The 16,737-nt window shown below is 30.4% G+C and overlaps 1 protein-coding gene across 1 annotated transcript; it reads right to left on the minus strand.

Moving 5' to 3' along the window:
• Nucleotides 1-8,084: 8,084 nt before the first annotated feature.
• Nucleotides 8,085-12,886, minus strand: LOC106768533 (protein TRANSPORT INHIBITOR RESPONSE 1). Its single transcript, XM_014653735.2, has 4 exons — nucleotides 11,656-12,886; nucleotides 9,790-10,282; nucleotides 8,576-9,373; nucleotides 8,085-8,480 (listed from the first exon to the last, which is right to left on the minus strand). Exons 1-3 carry the CDS (start codon nucleotides 12,141-12,143, stop codon nucleotides 8,618-8,620), a joined length of 1,737 nt encoding a protein of 578 aa, XP_014509221.1. The 5' UTR covers nucleotides 12,144-12,886; the 3' UTR covers nucleotides 8,085-8,480; nucleotides 8,576-8,617.
• Between the last annotated feature and the right edge of the window lie 3,851 nt (nucleotides 12,887-16,737).

The raw sequence follows: 16,737 nt of genomic DNA on the forward strand, positions 1-16,737 counted from the left end.
CCAAAGACCCCTTTTTCTTTCTGCCCCGTGAATATTTATACTGCCCGAATTCTCGCTTAAGCTAAATTATTCTCGCTTAAGCGAGAAGAAACTTCTTGGAGAAGACAGTCATTCTCGCTTAAGCTAAAATATTCTCGCTTAAGCGAAAATGACTTTTACAGCAATGGCTTCCTGGATCACCGAGGCTCTTCAATGTAATGGAGGATCTTCCTAACATCGAAATAGATCAAAAACAAGGGATTAGAGTATTATTTACGTAATGTAGCTCAAAATATAGATAAATACTAAAACTAGATAAAAGAGAGGATTTAAGCAAGTTTCAAGCTAGAAAAGAGTTGATTTTGCTACTAAAATGATGCTTAGATAATGGTAAGAATTATCATTATCAATTACTATTGATGAAGATTGAAGCCCAAGGAGGGGAAGGGAGATCTTCCCAACGCCCCAAATAGTCTCTGAAGGACACTCTGAGTCACTCTAGGTGAAAAATGAAGTTTATGAGAAGAGAATCCCCAAAACCATCATGAAAACATGATTAAATACCCACTTTAGCATATCATGGCCTAAAAATCAATGCTCTTTGACTTGTAACTCGCTAGGCGAGCGATATTTTCATTCAAGAACTGGAATATTTTTGGTTTGAGTTGTCATTTTTGCCCAACGAGCAGCCAGTTCACCCAACGAGTCAGCTAGCTCACCCAACGAGTTAGCTAGCTCACCCAGCGAGTAAGCCTAATGCCAATTGTGACTTTTTTTGTCGTGTGGGGCGGTCCATGGCAATATAACCCTACAGGTGATTATTTTCTTCATGTTTGTAGTGTCAGGTGCGATTCTAGTGCCCTTAGAGTGAGTATTTGTCTAGAAATATTTTTTTCTTGTCCAATCTTGCTTCCTTAAATTCTAGCTTATTTTCTTTTCCTAGAATTGCTTTCTATTAACTTATTTTACGCATTCAAAATAGAGATAAAAAACAAATAAACATAAAATGACTAAAATACAAAATCAATATAAAATAAAATAAACTTGAAAATTAAACAAGATAAACTTAAAAAGATTAAATAAGATAAAAGCTATAAAAAAGTTATTTTTATTAATTAGAACAAACACACAAAATAGGTAAAAATAGACTATATCACATTAATCAAATTTGGATGAAATTTCACGATTAAAATTGTTGTTGTATTGTAGGTTATTTGGTGAAGGAATTTTTCGGTTTGGTGGTTACTGGTTTTTACGTGGATCAGGTTACCTCATTCATAAATCATTAACAAGTAAATCTCATATATGTTGTGTATACTGGTGTGGTGGTTTGGTTGGTTTATGACTGAGATATATTCATTGATAATGATGCATTAAGTCATTTGTGATAAAGTCAAATTCGAACATAAAGTTTCTACTTTAACAAACTACATTAACAATTTATGTCTAGAGAATGTAAATTAGGACACTTAAAAGTAGTTAAGTATAAGAGGTCAGCATTTATAAATGGTCATTAATTAAAATTAAAATGCAATTTTATTTAAAATAATCACTCCAAATTATTTTAACTTAATTTATAGGTTAAATATATGTTTTAGTCCTCATATTTGTTCCCCATTCTCAATTAGGTCCTCATGTTTTTTTTTTGTCTCAATTGCATCCTAATATTTGTAAATTTGAGGAATTAAGCCCTCCCCGTTTTTTTTGTCCCAATTGCATCCTAATATTTGTAAATTTGAGGCAATTAAGCCCTCTCAATTGGCCTACGATGTTAGTGGCCAGTTAACGGAGAGGGCTTAATTGCTTCAAATTTACAAATATTAGAATGCAATTGGGACAAAAAAAAACATGAGGACCTAATTGAGAATGGAGAACAAATATGAGGACTAAAACATATATTTAACCTAATTTATACTTATCACATTTATTTTTTCTAAACCTAATTTCATCAATTAAAACTTTTTTATTTTAAATAATAATTCATATTTTATTTTAAGATTAAATATGTTTTTGATTCCTTAAGTTCTAGTAAAAATTGGAATTAGTCCCTCTTCAAAACTTTGGTCTAGTTTAGTCCTCTAACTTTAGAAATGTATGAATTTAGACCTTTTAACCAACTTTTGTTAAATTGATTTGATGTTTCAAATGCTTTCCTCAGTTAACTAGGCAAAAATATGTCAAAGAGTGTAAACAACCCAAATATTACCATGAGACGTGCTTGAAACATAAAATAAACCTAACAAAATTTAATTAAAAGAACTAAATTCATACATTTCTAAAGGTAATGGACTAAATTAGGCTAAAGTTTTAAAAAGAGACTAATTCCAAATTTCACTCAAAGTTAAGGGACCAAAACATATTTAACCCTTTATTTTAATATAGTTTAAACTAATTAAACTTTATTTTATTAACTAAAATAAAATTATAATCTTAAAATTTTATAATTAAAATATTGTTTATCCATATAATACCCATTACTTACACACTTTTACAAACTTTTCTATATTTTTTATTTGAACTCTCTTTTCTCCTAATCCAAATAAATTTACTTTCTACTTTTTTTCTCTTAAATTTATTCCTTTTTTTTACTCTCTTAAATCCATTGTCATCATATCCAAACAAAGTATATTATTTTCTCTTAAATTTATTCCTTTTTACTCCCTCAAATCTATCGTCATATATCCAAACAAAGTATAGACTGGGTTCAAATTTTTGAACTTTTTATAAATACAGTTAAATTTTAAGCATATCAAATAACCATAAACTACTACTAGCTAGTTGATGTCACTGTTAATTACTTTTGATATGACATATAAATGAGTGTTATTAATTTTTTTGTATGTCAGATAAAAATTGTTCTGAATGTACAGGTGTAATGACTGAAAACGATATAATAATTTATGATGAACAACAAATATAGGTGGTATTTAAATAATTTATATCACTGTCATTTTAGCTAAACGAACAAATACAAAGGACCCTTTTTCTATTACTTTTCCTTGTTGATTTACTTGGGCTATATGGCATATGCGTGAAGCAAGCATGATGTCCAACCACTAAAAGCTGAGAAATAGTGAATCGATTGGAAAAACAACAAGTGGAGTAATCTGATTGAGACCCCTATTCCTTTTTACTATTTTCACCATAACAAGGAGATTTTAAATTTAATTTAATTTCATAAATTCGGTTTATAAAATGAAATTTATATTTATAGTTTAATAGCCAATTTAGTCCTCACTTTGTTTGAAAAATCTCAATTTAGTCCCTCGTTATAAAAGTGTTTTAAATTAGTCCTAACTTTTAAAATAGTGAGTCAGATTAGTCCTTTCTGTTAAATATAAGTTAACAAAATTAATGGATGATGATGTGGTACAGCTTAAAGTTAACGAGGGACCAATCTAACACATCAGCTTTAAGCTGTGTCACATCATCATCCATTAACTTCGTTAACTTATATTTAATGAAAGGGACCAATCTGACCCACTATTTTAAAAGTTAGGACTAACGTAAAACACTTTTATAATGAGGGACTAAATTGAGATTTTTTAACCAAAGTAGAAACTAAATTGACTATTAAACCTATATTTATTTATATACTATATATCGATAATATCTTTAATCCATGTGAAATGTCTAATACTTTATTTTGATAAATATGACTGCAAGAAAACGAAAATAATGTTTCAGATCATGCATGCTCTTCTGCATAACCCTATAAGGTCAATATACTTAATTATTAACTATATCTTACCACAACTTTGCACACCATCTCATGATTCACAAAACTAGAAACCTATTTGCACAAAATGTATTTTGTTAAAGATATTACAGAAAGTCTTGAAAAACAGTTTTAATCTTTGTGCTTGTTGTAGTTAAAATGTAATTTAGAATTATATTTGCATATTCAATTGTATTTTAGTCATAATATATTGAATTGTATTTTAATGATAATATAGAATAATTTATTTCAAATAAAAGATGAAAACCAGCTTTACATTTTCTTTTATAAAAGATATTGAGTTTAGAAACTATCTTTAGTCATCTTACAGTCAAATTAACTTAAATTTAGACATTAATTTATGCATCTCCCTAAACAAACCCTTCATATATATAAACTGCATTGGTGCATGATCAAAATGCAAATGCATGTATAGAAAACAAAAGTCTAAAAAATAGACCTCTTACCAAACATCACTTTCAAGTTATGATATAGCCGTACATTGAGCTGGAGAATGGGAAGCATCACAAATAATTAAAAATTTTTAATGTTCTATATTGGTTTTTAGAATCGACATAGATAATATCCACAAAAAATATTTTTACTTTTTATGCTGATTATCCTTAAAAAAGTTCACATTCTATATCAATTTTGAATCTATCATAAAAAAAACTCATTTACAAATATAGAATATGTAATAGAAATCACTATTGTTTTTAGTCACAACTTGCATAAAAAGTAATATTCTTTTTTACCACAACATTATCTTATCTCACATAATAAAACCTGCATATACTATTTACCATACCAAATTAGAATTACAACATAAATTTTTAGATCAATCCTGATAATATAAATATTAAATATATATATATTTACATATAAACTTTTTAAAACATATAATAACTAATATCATTTTCTATGAATCCACAAAAGAAAGGATGTCCACTACTCACGAACTTTTTCTAAGACTTCTTCCAATGGAGACACATAATTGAAAATATACACAATCAATAATATTTGAGTAAACAATATTTAATATTTGAATTAATTATATATATTATCATATTTTATAAGTTAACAACGGATATAATTTTATATATACCTCATCGAATAATATCCATATTTATAGAAACGTTTTAATAAAAATAATTAAGAAAAAAAAATCATAAACTAACGTATCATAATACGAGCTACCTTATTATACCTTTCTAAAGAATAAACTACAGAATTATTCTTCAACTTCAAATAAAATATACCTAATATATTACCCTTAACATTTTCCCTGAAATCTAGCATTTCATATGATGATGAATTTGAATAAAGTTTAGATAATTTTTTTGTTAATAAAGATTCGTGCAATGAGATGTTATGAAATCTAGTATCACTAGTACAAAAATCATATTTTATGACGTACAAATCATATTTTATGACGTACAAAAATCATATTTTATGACGTACAAATCTCATATTTTATGACGTACAAAAATCATATTTTAGATATTTGTACGTCACCTCCATATCCTCCAATAGTACTTCCTCTGAACAAGAATAAATGTCAGCTCAAATCAGTTCTCCAAAATTCTTAATTTAAAGTGCAAGCATTTATGATTAAAAAGATTAGTAAAATGCAATAGGAAGCACATCATGCATTTAGTCAAACTTATTTATCAAACTGTGAATCCTCATGCAAATTTTTTAAATGATGTATCACAATTTGTATTAAATCATAAAGCGAATGACAATGAAAACCAACTTCAAATATATTATTTAGATGATACAGTGTTCGATGTAATAATTTTAGATTATAAATAGATGGAAAATACTTAAACTTAAGTCTCATACAAGAAATTATTAGCTATATCTGAGTTGTTATATCCTCTATTTTGAAAGAATGGAAACTAAGCAATTAACAGCCAAACAAAGTGCACCAATTAAATGAATGAATGAGTGACAAATGAAGTAGTGGAAAGTGGATTAATTAAAATTTAATTGTGCTCCTTCAATTCCTTTTCATATAACAATTTAAGTTTACATGACTATTTAATTTCTTTCATGACAATAGCTAAACGAAAAGTAAAAAAGAAAAGGTGATGAATTATTGATTCGTATCAATGATGCAAATATTCATTGTAAATACGCTGACCTTTCTCCTTAATCAAACATGCATAACTAAATTATATTTACATAACTTGTAGTATATATATCACTTTCTTCAATGAAAATTCATTTTCTCATTCTCATTCTTTCATTCTCTCCCCTATGAAACCTCTACTATTTTCTTCCAAACTTCTTCCAAGCTTCAGCAAGCTAAGTCGATATTACTCTTTAGAGAAGCTGACGATCCATTCTTCTGGTACGGTCGACGACTTGAAGCCGGATCCTTCAAAGCTTTCTGTCGAGAAGATGAAGTCAGACGACAATCTTTCCAAAGAATCAGAAAAAGAGAAGGTTCAGACAGAGCATGTTCAAGAAGAATCGAATGAAAGAGGCGGAGAAGAAGAAAATTCTGAAGACGGAGATGAAGGAGACGATGCTTCGTAAAGGTTTTTCTTAGAAACTCTGAAATCTAGCATTTCATATGATGATGAATTTGAATAAAGTTTAGATAATTTTTTTGTTAATAAAGATTCGTGCAATGAGATGTTATGAAATCTAGTATCACTACAAAAATCATATTTTATGACGTACAAATCATATTTTATGACGTACAAAAATCATATTTTATGACGTACAAATTATATTTTATGACGTACAAAAATCATATTTTAGATATTTGTAAGCTCCACATCCTCCAGTAAAAGAGAAGATGAAGTCAGACGACAATCTTTCCGACGAATCAGAAAAAGAGAAGGTCCACACTGTGACAGAGCGTGTTCCAGAACTCGCACCGGACATTATAGGTCCGCATATCCGTTCTTGTATCAACAGGCACCTCGATGAAACTCTACAAGCCAAGTTCGATAAGGATTACCGTCGTTATACACTGGAGAAGTACGAAGATAAGATGATCTCTTCACAGTTCAAAATCGATGAAGAAATGGAGATGGATTTAGAAGAAATGAATGAAAGAGACAGAGAAGAAGCAATAGAGAAGGATTTACAAGAATCAAATGACGGAAAACAAGATGAAGGAGACGATGCTTCTTCGTAAAGGTATTTTTTGTAGTACAATGAGACAGTGCTCTGAAATGTAGCATCATATGTGATAGTTTGAACAAAGTTTAGATTTTTTTTGTTAATAATTCGTGCAATGAGATGTATAAAAGGTTCCCATCAGTGACAATATACTGTAAGTGCCTGATGCACTTGTATAAGAAAATAGTGTTCTGTATATCTTGTAATTCCAACTGGTGTTTGTACATATAGACTTCACAAATTGATTTTTTTATCTAGAAAATATTGATGCGCATATTGAATATGATGAAGCATTGTGTTATGTTAATTGACAGGCTTAATCAGTTTAAAGAAACCTTGTCGTATGGAGGAGAAATGCTTTCTCTTGAAAAACTTATGTTGTTTTTAATTTATAGAAACACAACCAGAAGTTTGGATTGAAGCCCTATAGAAATAGAGATGAACTAATGATAAGTGAAAAAACGAAGCTAATTCCTTCATCTTTTTTTCTTCCAATCTGAAAATATATTTCAAAACATTAATTCCTAAAAATTAAAACATATTGTAGAATATGTTTTCGTGAAGAAGGGGAGTTCTAACATATTGTGTTATTAAATCAAATTTGCCTAGTAAATTATTTTCATTTCATGGAGGTTGTGTCCCCAAACTAGCTTAAATGCTACTTAGAAGATCAAATCTGGTAGCTGGAAACTGTTAGATTAAATTATTATATCTGTTTGATAAAAAAAACTCATAAATATAAAATGACAGAATTAAACATGTTAATTCAAACTTGTATTTTTTTTTTATTCACAAATCAATCTATTAAATTATTGCATTTTCCTTATTTATCTATTATACTAATATTCAGCTTTATTATAAAAAAATTCAATCGAATTTAAAATATAATAAAACTTCATACTTTTAAATATAAATCATACTTTCATTATATTAATCAATGTAGTCGTTAAAAAGTATATATAAAAAACTATCATCCATCAATATCTTGATGTTTATATTGTAAACAATCTAATGATTAAAATAAATAATGTAATATAAAAAAAAAGTAATTTATTATATATCCTTATATAGAAAAAGTAAAACTAACATTTAAGAAAACCACAAGCTAATAAAAAAACAGCCTTTTATACCAAAGATTGATGATAACAAGATTTTTCACACAAGTAAATTAACTGAAAAGTCTTACCAAACATAGCCGACACCTTTAATGATCAAAATCCAAATAAACTGATTTGCAGGTCAATAATAATGCTGCAAAAAACTATCCAATCAAACGTGAATCTATTTCTGTTAACTTCATTTATTGCCATGGTTTCCTCCATTTTCAGATGGGAATGTTGCATTGTCTTGAATAGATATTACAATGAGAACAAAACTAATGTCTTCAGTAAGGAGAAAGAGAGCACAGATAAGTATATAGGCTCCCGCCACTATCCTCTGAATTTATAAACTTTATCTTTAATCAATGCTCACATTTGCTTTGACTTGGTCGATAATTTCATTATTTATCTCAAGCATTGGAAACATGATTGAAGTTTATTTGAATCATGCAGATTCTCCCTTTTTTCCTCCCACCTTCCATATTGTTGAGTCTCGAATAACAAACAGTAGAGGTTTTGCCATCTGCCATGGAGGCAACCAAAGGCTGCACATCAAAACGATTTAACATAAATATTAGTAGAAAATACAAACTTCAAAAGGACTGAATCACAGAAGCATGTGTGATAGAGAGAGTATTACCAAGGACAGTTTGAGCTTCAAAGTAGGAATGGAGATGGCATTTCAGAGAGTGAGAACAAAAGGAGGGGCATCTCTTCTAGGCCCAGCAACAGAACGATAGACATAAACCTTCTTAGCCTGTTGATTGTCGTAGGTATCTTCGTTTATGACTTCAACATTCAACCTAGGCTTTTCCTTCGCTAACAGTCTAACCCCATTCATTGTCACTTCACAGTCTGACATCCACAGCGACCTCATTGACTCGTACTTCCCCAAACCTGCCAGAAGAGCTTCGTTGCCGAATGGGCAGTCTCTTACCTCGAGTTTCCTCAGCTTAGGACAGCCATCGAGCACACATCGCATGCCCCAATCACTGCTTCCGGCAAAAGCCACTGAAAGAGTTTCTATGTTTTTTCCATACTTTCCTATGTACTCAAAAGTCAGGTCAGTCAGATAACCTGATAATGCAAGCCTCTGGAGTTTCCTGCAAGTCTTAACAACAGATCCAAAGGCCTCGTCCATAGGATCTTGTGTCAAGTAATCTCGCTGACCAGGGTGCATGATGCACAGTCGAAAATGAGTGAAGTCAGGACAGTTTTGTACAACGGTAGCAACAGCAGCATTAGTCATTTGACGGCAAAAGTAGAGAACATAGTGAAGTCTAGGGCACCCTTGAGAGACTGCAATAAACCCTGATTCAGTAACCCCATGAGCAATGCCCTCGTCAAAGGGATCTGCAGGAAAAACACGCAGTTCCTCAAGCAACGGACAGTGTGATCCAACAGCTTCTAGCCCCTTGTCTTCAACTGTGTCCACAACCTGTCAGTTATTTAATGAGTAAGATGCGTGTCCCAATACATTTTCATTAGCAGGCAAAGGAAATTTGAAAAATATCTGCCACCCCATGCACCATCAACTTGGAATCACCACCATGTTAAATTTTACATGCATTTTGCATAATTTGACAAGTATCTATTATGATGTTAGATCTTAGATCTATCAACGGCCGGTTGTTTAAGTTAAATATTAAATTGTTCATAACATATTATCATAAATTTAGGGAGAGATAGTGTACACGATTTCCAAATATTTATCAGTCTATATATATGATCTTTGTTCACAGATGGTGAACATGTTAGAAAAAGACAATAAAAACTTAAACTTTTGGGCTTCTGTTTGTGAAAATTCCAATATCAATGAAACCATGCAATGAAGAACACAATAAAAAGACATACCCATAGACGCTCAAGTTTAGGGCAGTGAACAAGGAGCTTAGCAAGATCATCACTGTTAAGAGGTGCATAACTAAAATTCAAGAAAGTTAGATTTGTGCAAGCAGAGTACAGAACTGGGAGATATTGTGCTGTAGCTACCCATAACCCAGAAAGGGTGTGAAGATTTTTACAATTTTTGAATGCACTTCCAAGCTCTGAGGACTGCTGTGCCGTCAGCTCTTGTGAAAATGAGCCAGTACCAAGCTCACCTAACTGAGGAGAATGAACAAGAAGCCTTTGTAATTGTTCCAGTGTTACACTTTTGTTAACCTTCAAAGTCTTTAATGATTTGCATCTACTGACAAGTTTCTCAAGTGCATCAAAATTTACATCGTTGTGAAGATTGGCAAAGTTCAGTACTTCCAATGATGTGAAGCTTTCAGGAAAACAGCTCAACCAATTACCGTTCTTATCTTCAATACCATTCTCTTGTATGTCAAGTTCAGTTAAATTCCTGCATTCACGTAGAATGCAGAAGATTATGTATGGTCAAAGGAAAGAGTAGGCAAAGAAAGTGATCATAATGAAAACAATACCTATTTTCCATTACTCGATATGGAAGTACCATGAGTTGAGATTTTGAAATACATAAGAAAGATTACTAAGGTACCAAAAAGGATATAGTTTTAATTAATGTAATCAACAATTTACACACTTTGTATGCTCCCAGTCATAAATTAAACCCAGCCAACTTATAAATACTTGTAGTTAAGCAGCTGAACATATAATTTGAGGGCCGCCCTATCACTTCATAATATACACACGTAATAGAAAAAAAAACAAATTCTACAGAGTATTTAGAATTGCATTATAATTTTTAAAATGAAAAGAAAATATCATTTACTCAATAATAATAGAAAACAGGCTGTGTCCACATGATGCATAATTGCACTGTATTTAAGTGAATTCTAATAAAACAATCCATGAATTAATGGGAAATTCCCATTCTTGAACATGCATTATAGAATTTCACATAGTGAAATAGTCATATCAACTTTTCTCCAGCTAAAGAATAAATAGCATCTCAAGCATACAACTATAACCAATCTTAGCAAAAGTCTATTCTCATACTGGGCAGCACAAATCAGAAGGCCACCTTCTAGAGAAATAAAAGTCCATTGATTCCCTGTGTCTTACCAGCTTTTTTTATGGTATATATAAGGAATATTACCATGCTACCACTCAATTGATGCCTAAATGTTAATTTCGTCATACAAAAAAAGAAGTGGCCCTCGTAAAAAACAGTTCTGTAGTGGGATTCTGTTTCCAATCGCAACAAAATTCACAAACATCTCACTACTGATATTTCGTAACAAAGCCGCACAACATACGAAAATGCCAAACAAGAAGCCAATCATGAGGGGAAAATGTAAAAGAATGAATTAAGTAAAGGTTAGATAAAACTTGAAGGTCAAAACTGAGAGAAAATAGCTTCAACAGCCAGACCATTATTAGAATTGTTAAAAGGAAGCAATCTAAACTGGAGAATCAAATCAAATTTTTAAAACTGTTAAAAAGTAAACTCAAGAATTAACTGTATAACATCATCCAAAAGTTAAAAGCAGAGATCTCATATTTAAACAGTAACATGACCAGATGAATAGAAAGTGATAAGAGAAATACAAGCATTAACAGAAAACATGCCACTTCAGCAGTGATTCCTTACAAGAACACGATTCTCTCCAGAAAACCAATCAAACTATGTATTCAAACAAAATATTAACAATAGCAAAATGTAAAAGTAAAATCCTCAAAGAATCCCAAATTGATTGCATTTACTGGATAGGACCAAACTCACACAAGAGTTTAGAGAAAAATAACTCTTACTTGCAATTAGTGGCGATTGAAGCCAACCCATCAGTGCTGAATCCGTCACAACTGAGAAGGGAAAGGGCCTTGAAATTGGGGAAATAGAGAGACAGATACTCCAAGCTCTCATCAGTAACAGTCATCCTCTTGAGCCTCAACTCTTCAAGCCAAGGGTACTTCTCAGCAAACACCACCAGCCATGAATGAATATTAGCACCCCAATTTGCAGGAACCAAGTTGAAGTCAGAAAAACGAGGTTTCCCTTTCAGTGTGACACTTCGAATGTTAGGGAACCTGCGAGTTAGGATCTCGGGAGACACAGAATAGCAGTTACCTATGAACACACTCCTTCTTGACCATCTCTCAGCGTTATACCACTCTTTGCAAACCAAAGAAACCGAGCTTTTGTCCTTCCGAGATTTTAACATCCCTAAAATTCTTTCCAAGACCTCATCAGGAAAAGTGGAGTTTGATTTTGGATTCTCCCTCTTTCTCCTACACTCCATCTTCAACTCAAGAATAGAGAGACAAAAAAAAAGAGCCAAATTTTCCGGCACCTTATGGATCAACAATGAGATTTTTAAGCAGCCACCATGTCAAATTATGGTAAAGCAACCAATGAAAAAGGAAGACTCAAACAAAGTGAACTTAAGGAGCAGAAAAAGAAACAGGTACAAGGAAAAGGGTTTGCAGAGAGCAGCAAATTGTCAATGACAATAAATAATTCCCGAAAAGAAAGTGTAAAAGCAGTGAAAGAAAAGCAAGAAATTTGCTGAGTGAACTCTCCAAAGTTGAAAAAGAACCTGCTGCTATGTACCCTTCACTGTTGACTACAAAGGTACCTGCTTTCAGCCATGTTTTCCCTTTGAACACGAGAAAAACACAGAATTTAAGAGCATTCAGAACTGAAACAAAAAATTGGAGACCCAAATGAGCTTGATGGAATCTGCGATCCGTTAAGAGGTGGAAGGAGATCCAGAAGGTATATAATTATATGGGTGTATGTGAGAGGAGGAAGGAGAGAGAAAAGGTTAGGTCACTGAAAATTGGGATCTTTTCCCCTGAACAGAAACTCTCAAATCAGTTCTACCTTATGATGAGTGATGAGGCCAACGACCATAGGCACTGATCACCCACGGCGTATTATAAGAAAAGTAGAGGATCAGAAAAAGACAGAAGAAATAAAGTTTTCATCTTTGAAGAAGATTGGTTGCAGTTAAGAAGAGGATAGAGAAAAGGAAAAAGATAAGAGGCAAGAGATTGAGATAATTAGTGATAAAATATTGATAAAAGTAGAAAGATACTCAGGATGTTTCTACTGTTCAGTGTGGGGTTTATTTATAGTAATCCCTCTTTCGTTTTTAATGATATTTTGGAGGAATGAAAGATATAATCATTTTTTTAATTGTAAGAAGATACTTTTTAGTTTTTTGCATAAATTACCTAAAAGTTAATATAAAATTTTAAAATGTAATAGAAAAGATGGTTGTCTTAAAGGTCTTGACACATTTTATAACAAATTATTTCTAATGTCATATTTTATATATTTATTAGGTCTTAAAAGCAACTTATAAGTATCTTTATATATTATTTATTATTTCTGACTTTTTTTATCATTTATTATTTATTCATGTAATAACTTATTTAGGAGTTTTGCTTATAAACTATTTAAATTATAGAAATTAGTGTAAAATAATGAAAAATAATACAAAAATTAAAATTTACATTTTTAAATATAAAATTACTTTCTTATATGAGAATTGAATTTAAAAATAATATTTATTCTATTCTTATATTTATAACTATATATAAAAAGGAATTTGTCATTGTTTATATTTATTTTCTAATTTTACTTTTTAAATAAATATTTTCTTTTAAATTAAAATAATTAATTTATTAATTCTATTTTTTCAAATGATTGTTTTTGTAACAACTTACAAAATAGTATAAGAGTTGATACGTATTTTAAAATAATAAGATAAAATATTTTAATGTTAAAACAATTTAATGAAATAAATAGAATTTTATAAATACATTTTATTATCTAAAATACTTGTTATTTTTAAGGTTTTGTTGACTTAAGTGGATTTGAGGGAGAGTAATTGAGTGGATTCGAAAGGATTTGAAAGTAATTTTTGTTGTTGTTTATTTGATTGAATTTGGAGGTAAACGAGACTAGATTTGGAAGTAAAGTTTGTGAGAATTAATATAGGATTTAATTTACGTGACAGATTAAAAAAAATTTACTTCCAAATCCACTCTCACTTATCTCCAAATTTATTTAAATAAACAACAACAAAAATTTATCTTCAAATCCTTTCAATTACTCTCCCCTAAATCTACTCAAGTGAACAAGGCCTAAAACTCATTCTCTAAGTTTTCTATTTCTCCTTTCTAAGATTTTTTACTCATGAGATATCTATTTGACGATCAGAAAGTGCCAAGAAGATCATCACAGTACCGATTAATTTCTCTTTTCTCCTTAATTCTTAGTTTAAGACACATGCATATTGAACTCCTCGGATGTGTCACCTGATATCTTTTTCTAGTTCCATGTCGATCAATTGTCTTACGGACTTACTATGATCATGATTTTGTGATTTGTAGGCATTTTTAAAGTTTCTTGAGCTAAAGCAAGGGTAGTACGTTGTTTATAACTGTGGTAGCTTTCTTAATCAGGTAAGGGAAACTAATAATTTTCTTTAATTTTTTAATTAATAAGTATGGTTGGTGATTGTTAGGATGTTATGTTGATTTGGTAGTAATTGAAATAATTGTTTTAGTGTAAATTGCGTTTTTTACGAGTGTACTTAGTTATTTGATGCATGATGCCATAAATGATTCTATTTTGGACTTGATTAATCTTGTGAATGTTTCTGTTGTGTAGTGTAATGGTAGAAAATTGATGTTGTATTGTGAATTAGGGAGTAGGTTGAGTTATAGGTAGTTTTTAGGCTAAAAAGGAGGTTTTGACAGGTGAAAAGTTTAGGAAATGGTTATTTGGGAAAACTGTGTTTTTGGATCTGTTTAAGAGTCATTTGAAACTTATTTAAGCTTTAATTAGTAGAAATATGTTATAGAAATGGTTGGTAGCTAATAAGGTGTGTTTTGTATGGTTATTAGTTCATTTTAGGGTTTTGATTAGTGAGATTCTAAAGCAGAAGGTATGTGCTAAAGTGGAGGGTTTGAGGTTTGTTGTTGGGTCATTTCTAACTTTTTTAGACCCTTATGAGTAGTTAAGTTGGTTTAATGCACCTAATTTCTTGTTTAATGAGCAAAGTGGTACTTCATTTCAATTGTAAACATGTTTTAGCATTAATTCTAGTGTTTAAAGAACCCATTTGGTCTATTGGATGAGTCACAGGTGCATCCAAATAAGAAAGCATAGTTATTGTCATCTAGTATGACGTTGAGCGGTCCTATGTGACACTTAGTGATGCCAAACCCAAGAGTCCTTGAGTTATATGGTGCCAAGTGCCACTTTTGGGCGTTGAGCGCCACTTTTAGCCACTGAGCGTCACAAAATTAGTGAGTTCTATAACTTTGAAGCGTTGAGCAGTAGGTTTTAGGTGCTTAACAGTAGGATTTTGGGTGTTGAGCGCCACCCTTCCAGTGGCATTAGCGTTGAGCGCTGGTTATTTGGCATTGGGCGCCCTGTTACTAGTGATGTTGTGCTTTTGTTCTTTTGGTTCATGTGATCTTAAGTTTTTTTTCATTACTTTATTGGATTCAAAAGTAACATATATGGATTTGTATGATGAGTTTACACAAGTTTATGTATATATGGATAAATGTGTATTCCAATGAGGAAATTTTTAATGGTAGTTTCAAGTAGTGTATATATTATTATAGGAGCTCAGTTTTTAGGTTTATCTTGACATTCTAATGATCATTCATTCTCATGTAAAGAGAGGTGAGTCATGTGGTAAGAGTAGTAGGGGTCCTAGTTTGGGTGTCTTTCTCCATTTGGCAAATGACATTTTAATAGTCTGTCTTGTGTGGTAGCTTTGGGAGGGGAGTAGTAGTTGTTCCACGACTACAAGTTTATAACCTGACATAGCTCGACAATAATGCATGTATATCCGGATTTTTGTGTGTAGGTCTTATTTGTTTAAGTTTTTTGTTTAGTTTGAAATTAAAAATATGTTATTTTGTGTGGTGATTATGTGTTATTCTTTTGATATTAACTTACCTTTTTGTTGCGTTTGTTGTATGTTTTTAAATGATCATTTAATGAGTATGAACAGAGAAAAATGATCTTACTGTATAACAAATCCTTACCGAGTTATGTATATAAATTTGTATTATATTCATTTTAAACACTTTATATATATATATATATATATATATATATATATATATATATATATATATATATATATATATATATGATGAACATATCTTTTCACTGGTATTATTTTTAAGTAATTTTTTAAAAATATAATCTTCTTAAATTTAACAATTTTTTAAATTAATTAAATAAAAATTATATATAAAATAGATAAAGCTATCTATAATCAAATTGTAAAAATTATTTATACTTTTTATAATCATAATTTTATTATATTTTATTATTATAAAAAAGTAAGTAGAAACGTGTGCACGTGTTTTTTCAGTGGTACTTATTAAAATATGCTGAAGACACATTTGAAAAACTGAATAAAAAATACATATATCATTAAAATTTTAGAGTAATATATGAAAATAATATTTATATTTAAATTGAGAAATAAACATTGAGTTAATGGGAAAGGGTAACTAACATTTAGGGTATGTTCTTTTGAATAGATCCTCCTGTTCATGAAGATTGGTAAGGACGGATAAAGAAAATGTTTTTGTTCGCTTGTAGAGATTTCTGAGGATTGAAATGAGAGGATTTGTGTGGATAGTTACTTTATTTCATCTATGGTGCAGTGCGAAGATTTGGAAGGAATGGTGGGAATTTTCATTTTTAACCTTTATAATTAACTTTCATACTTTTATAATAATAATAATAATATAAATAATAATAATAATAATAATAATAGTAATAATATAAATATTAAACTTAACTTTAAAATATTTATTAATTATTTTATCATTTTTAAAATATATTATTTC

This window comes from Vigna radiata, chromosome 7, assembly GCF_000741045.1.
Source record: "Vigna radiata var. radiata cultivar VC1973A chromosome 7, Vradiata_ver6, whole genome shotgun sequence".
NCBI lineage: Eukaryota > Viridiplantae > Streptophyta > Magnoliopsida > Fabales > Fabaceae > Vigna > Vigna radiata.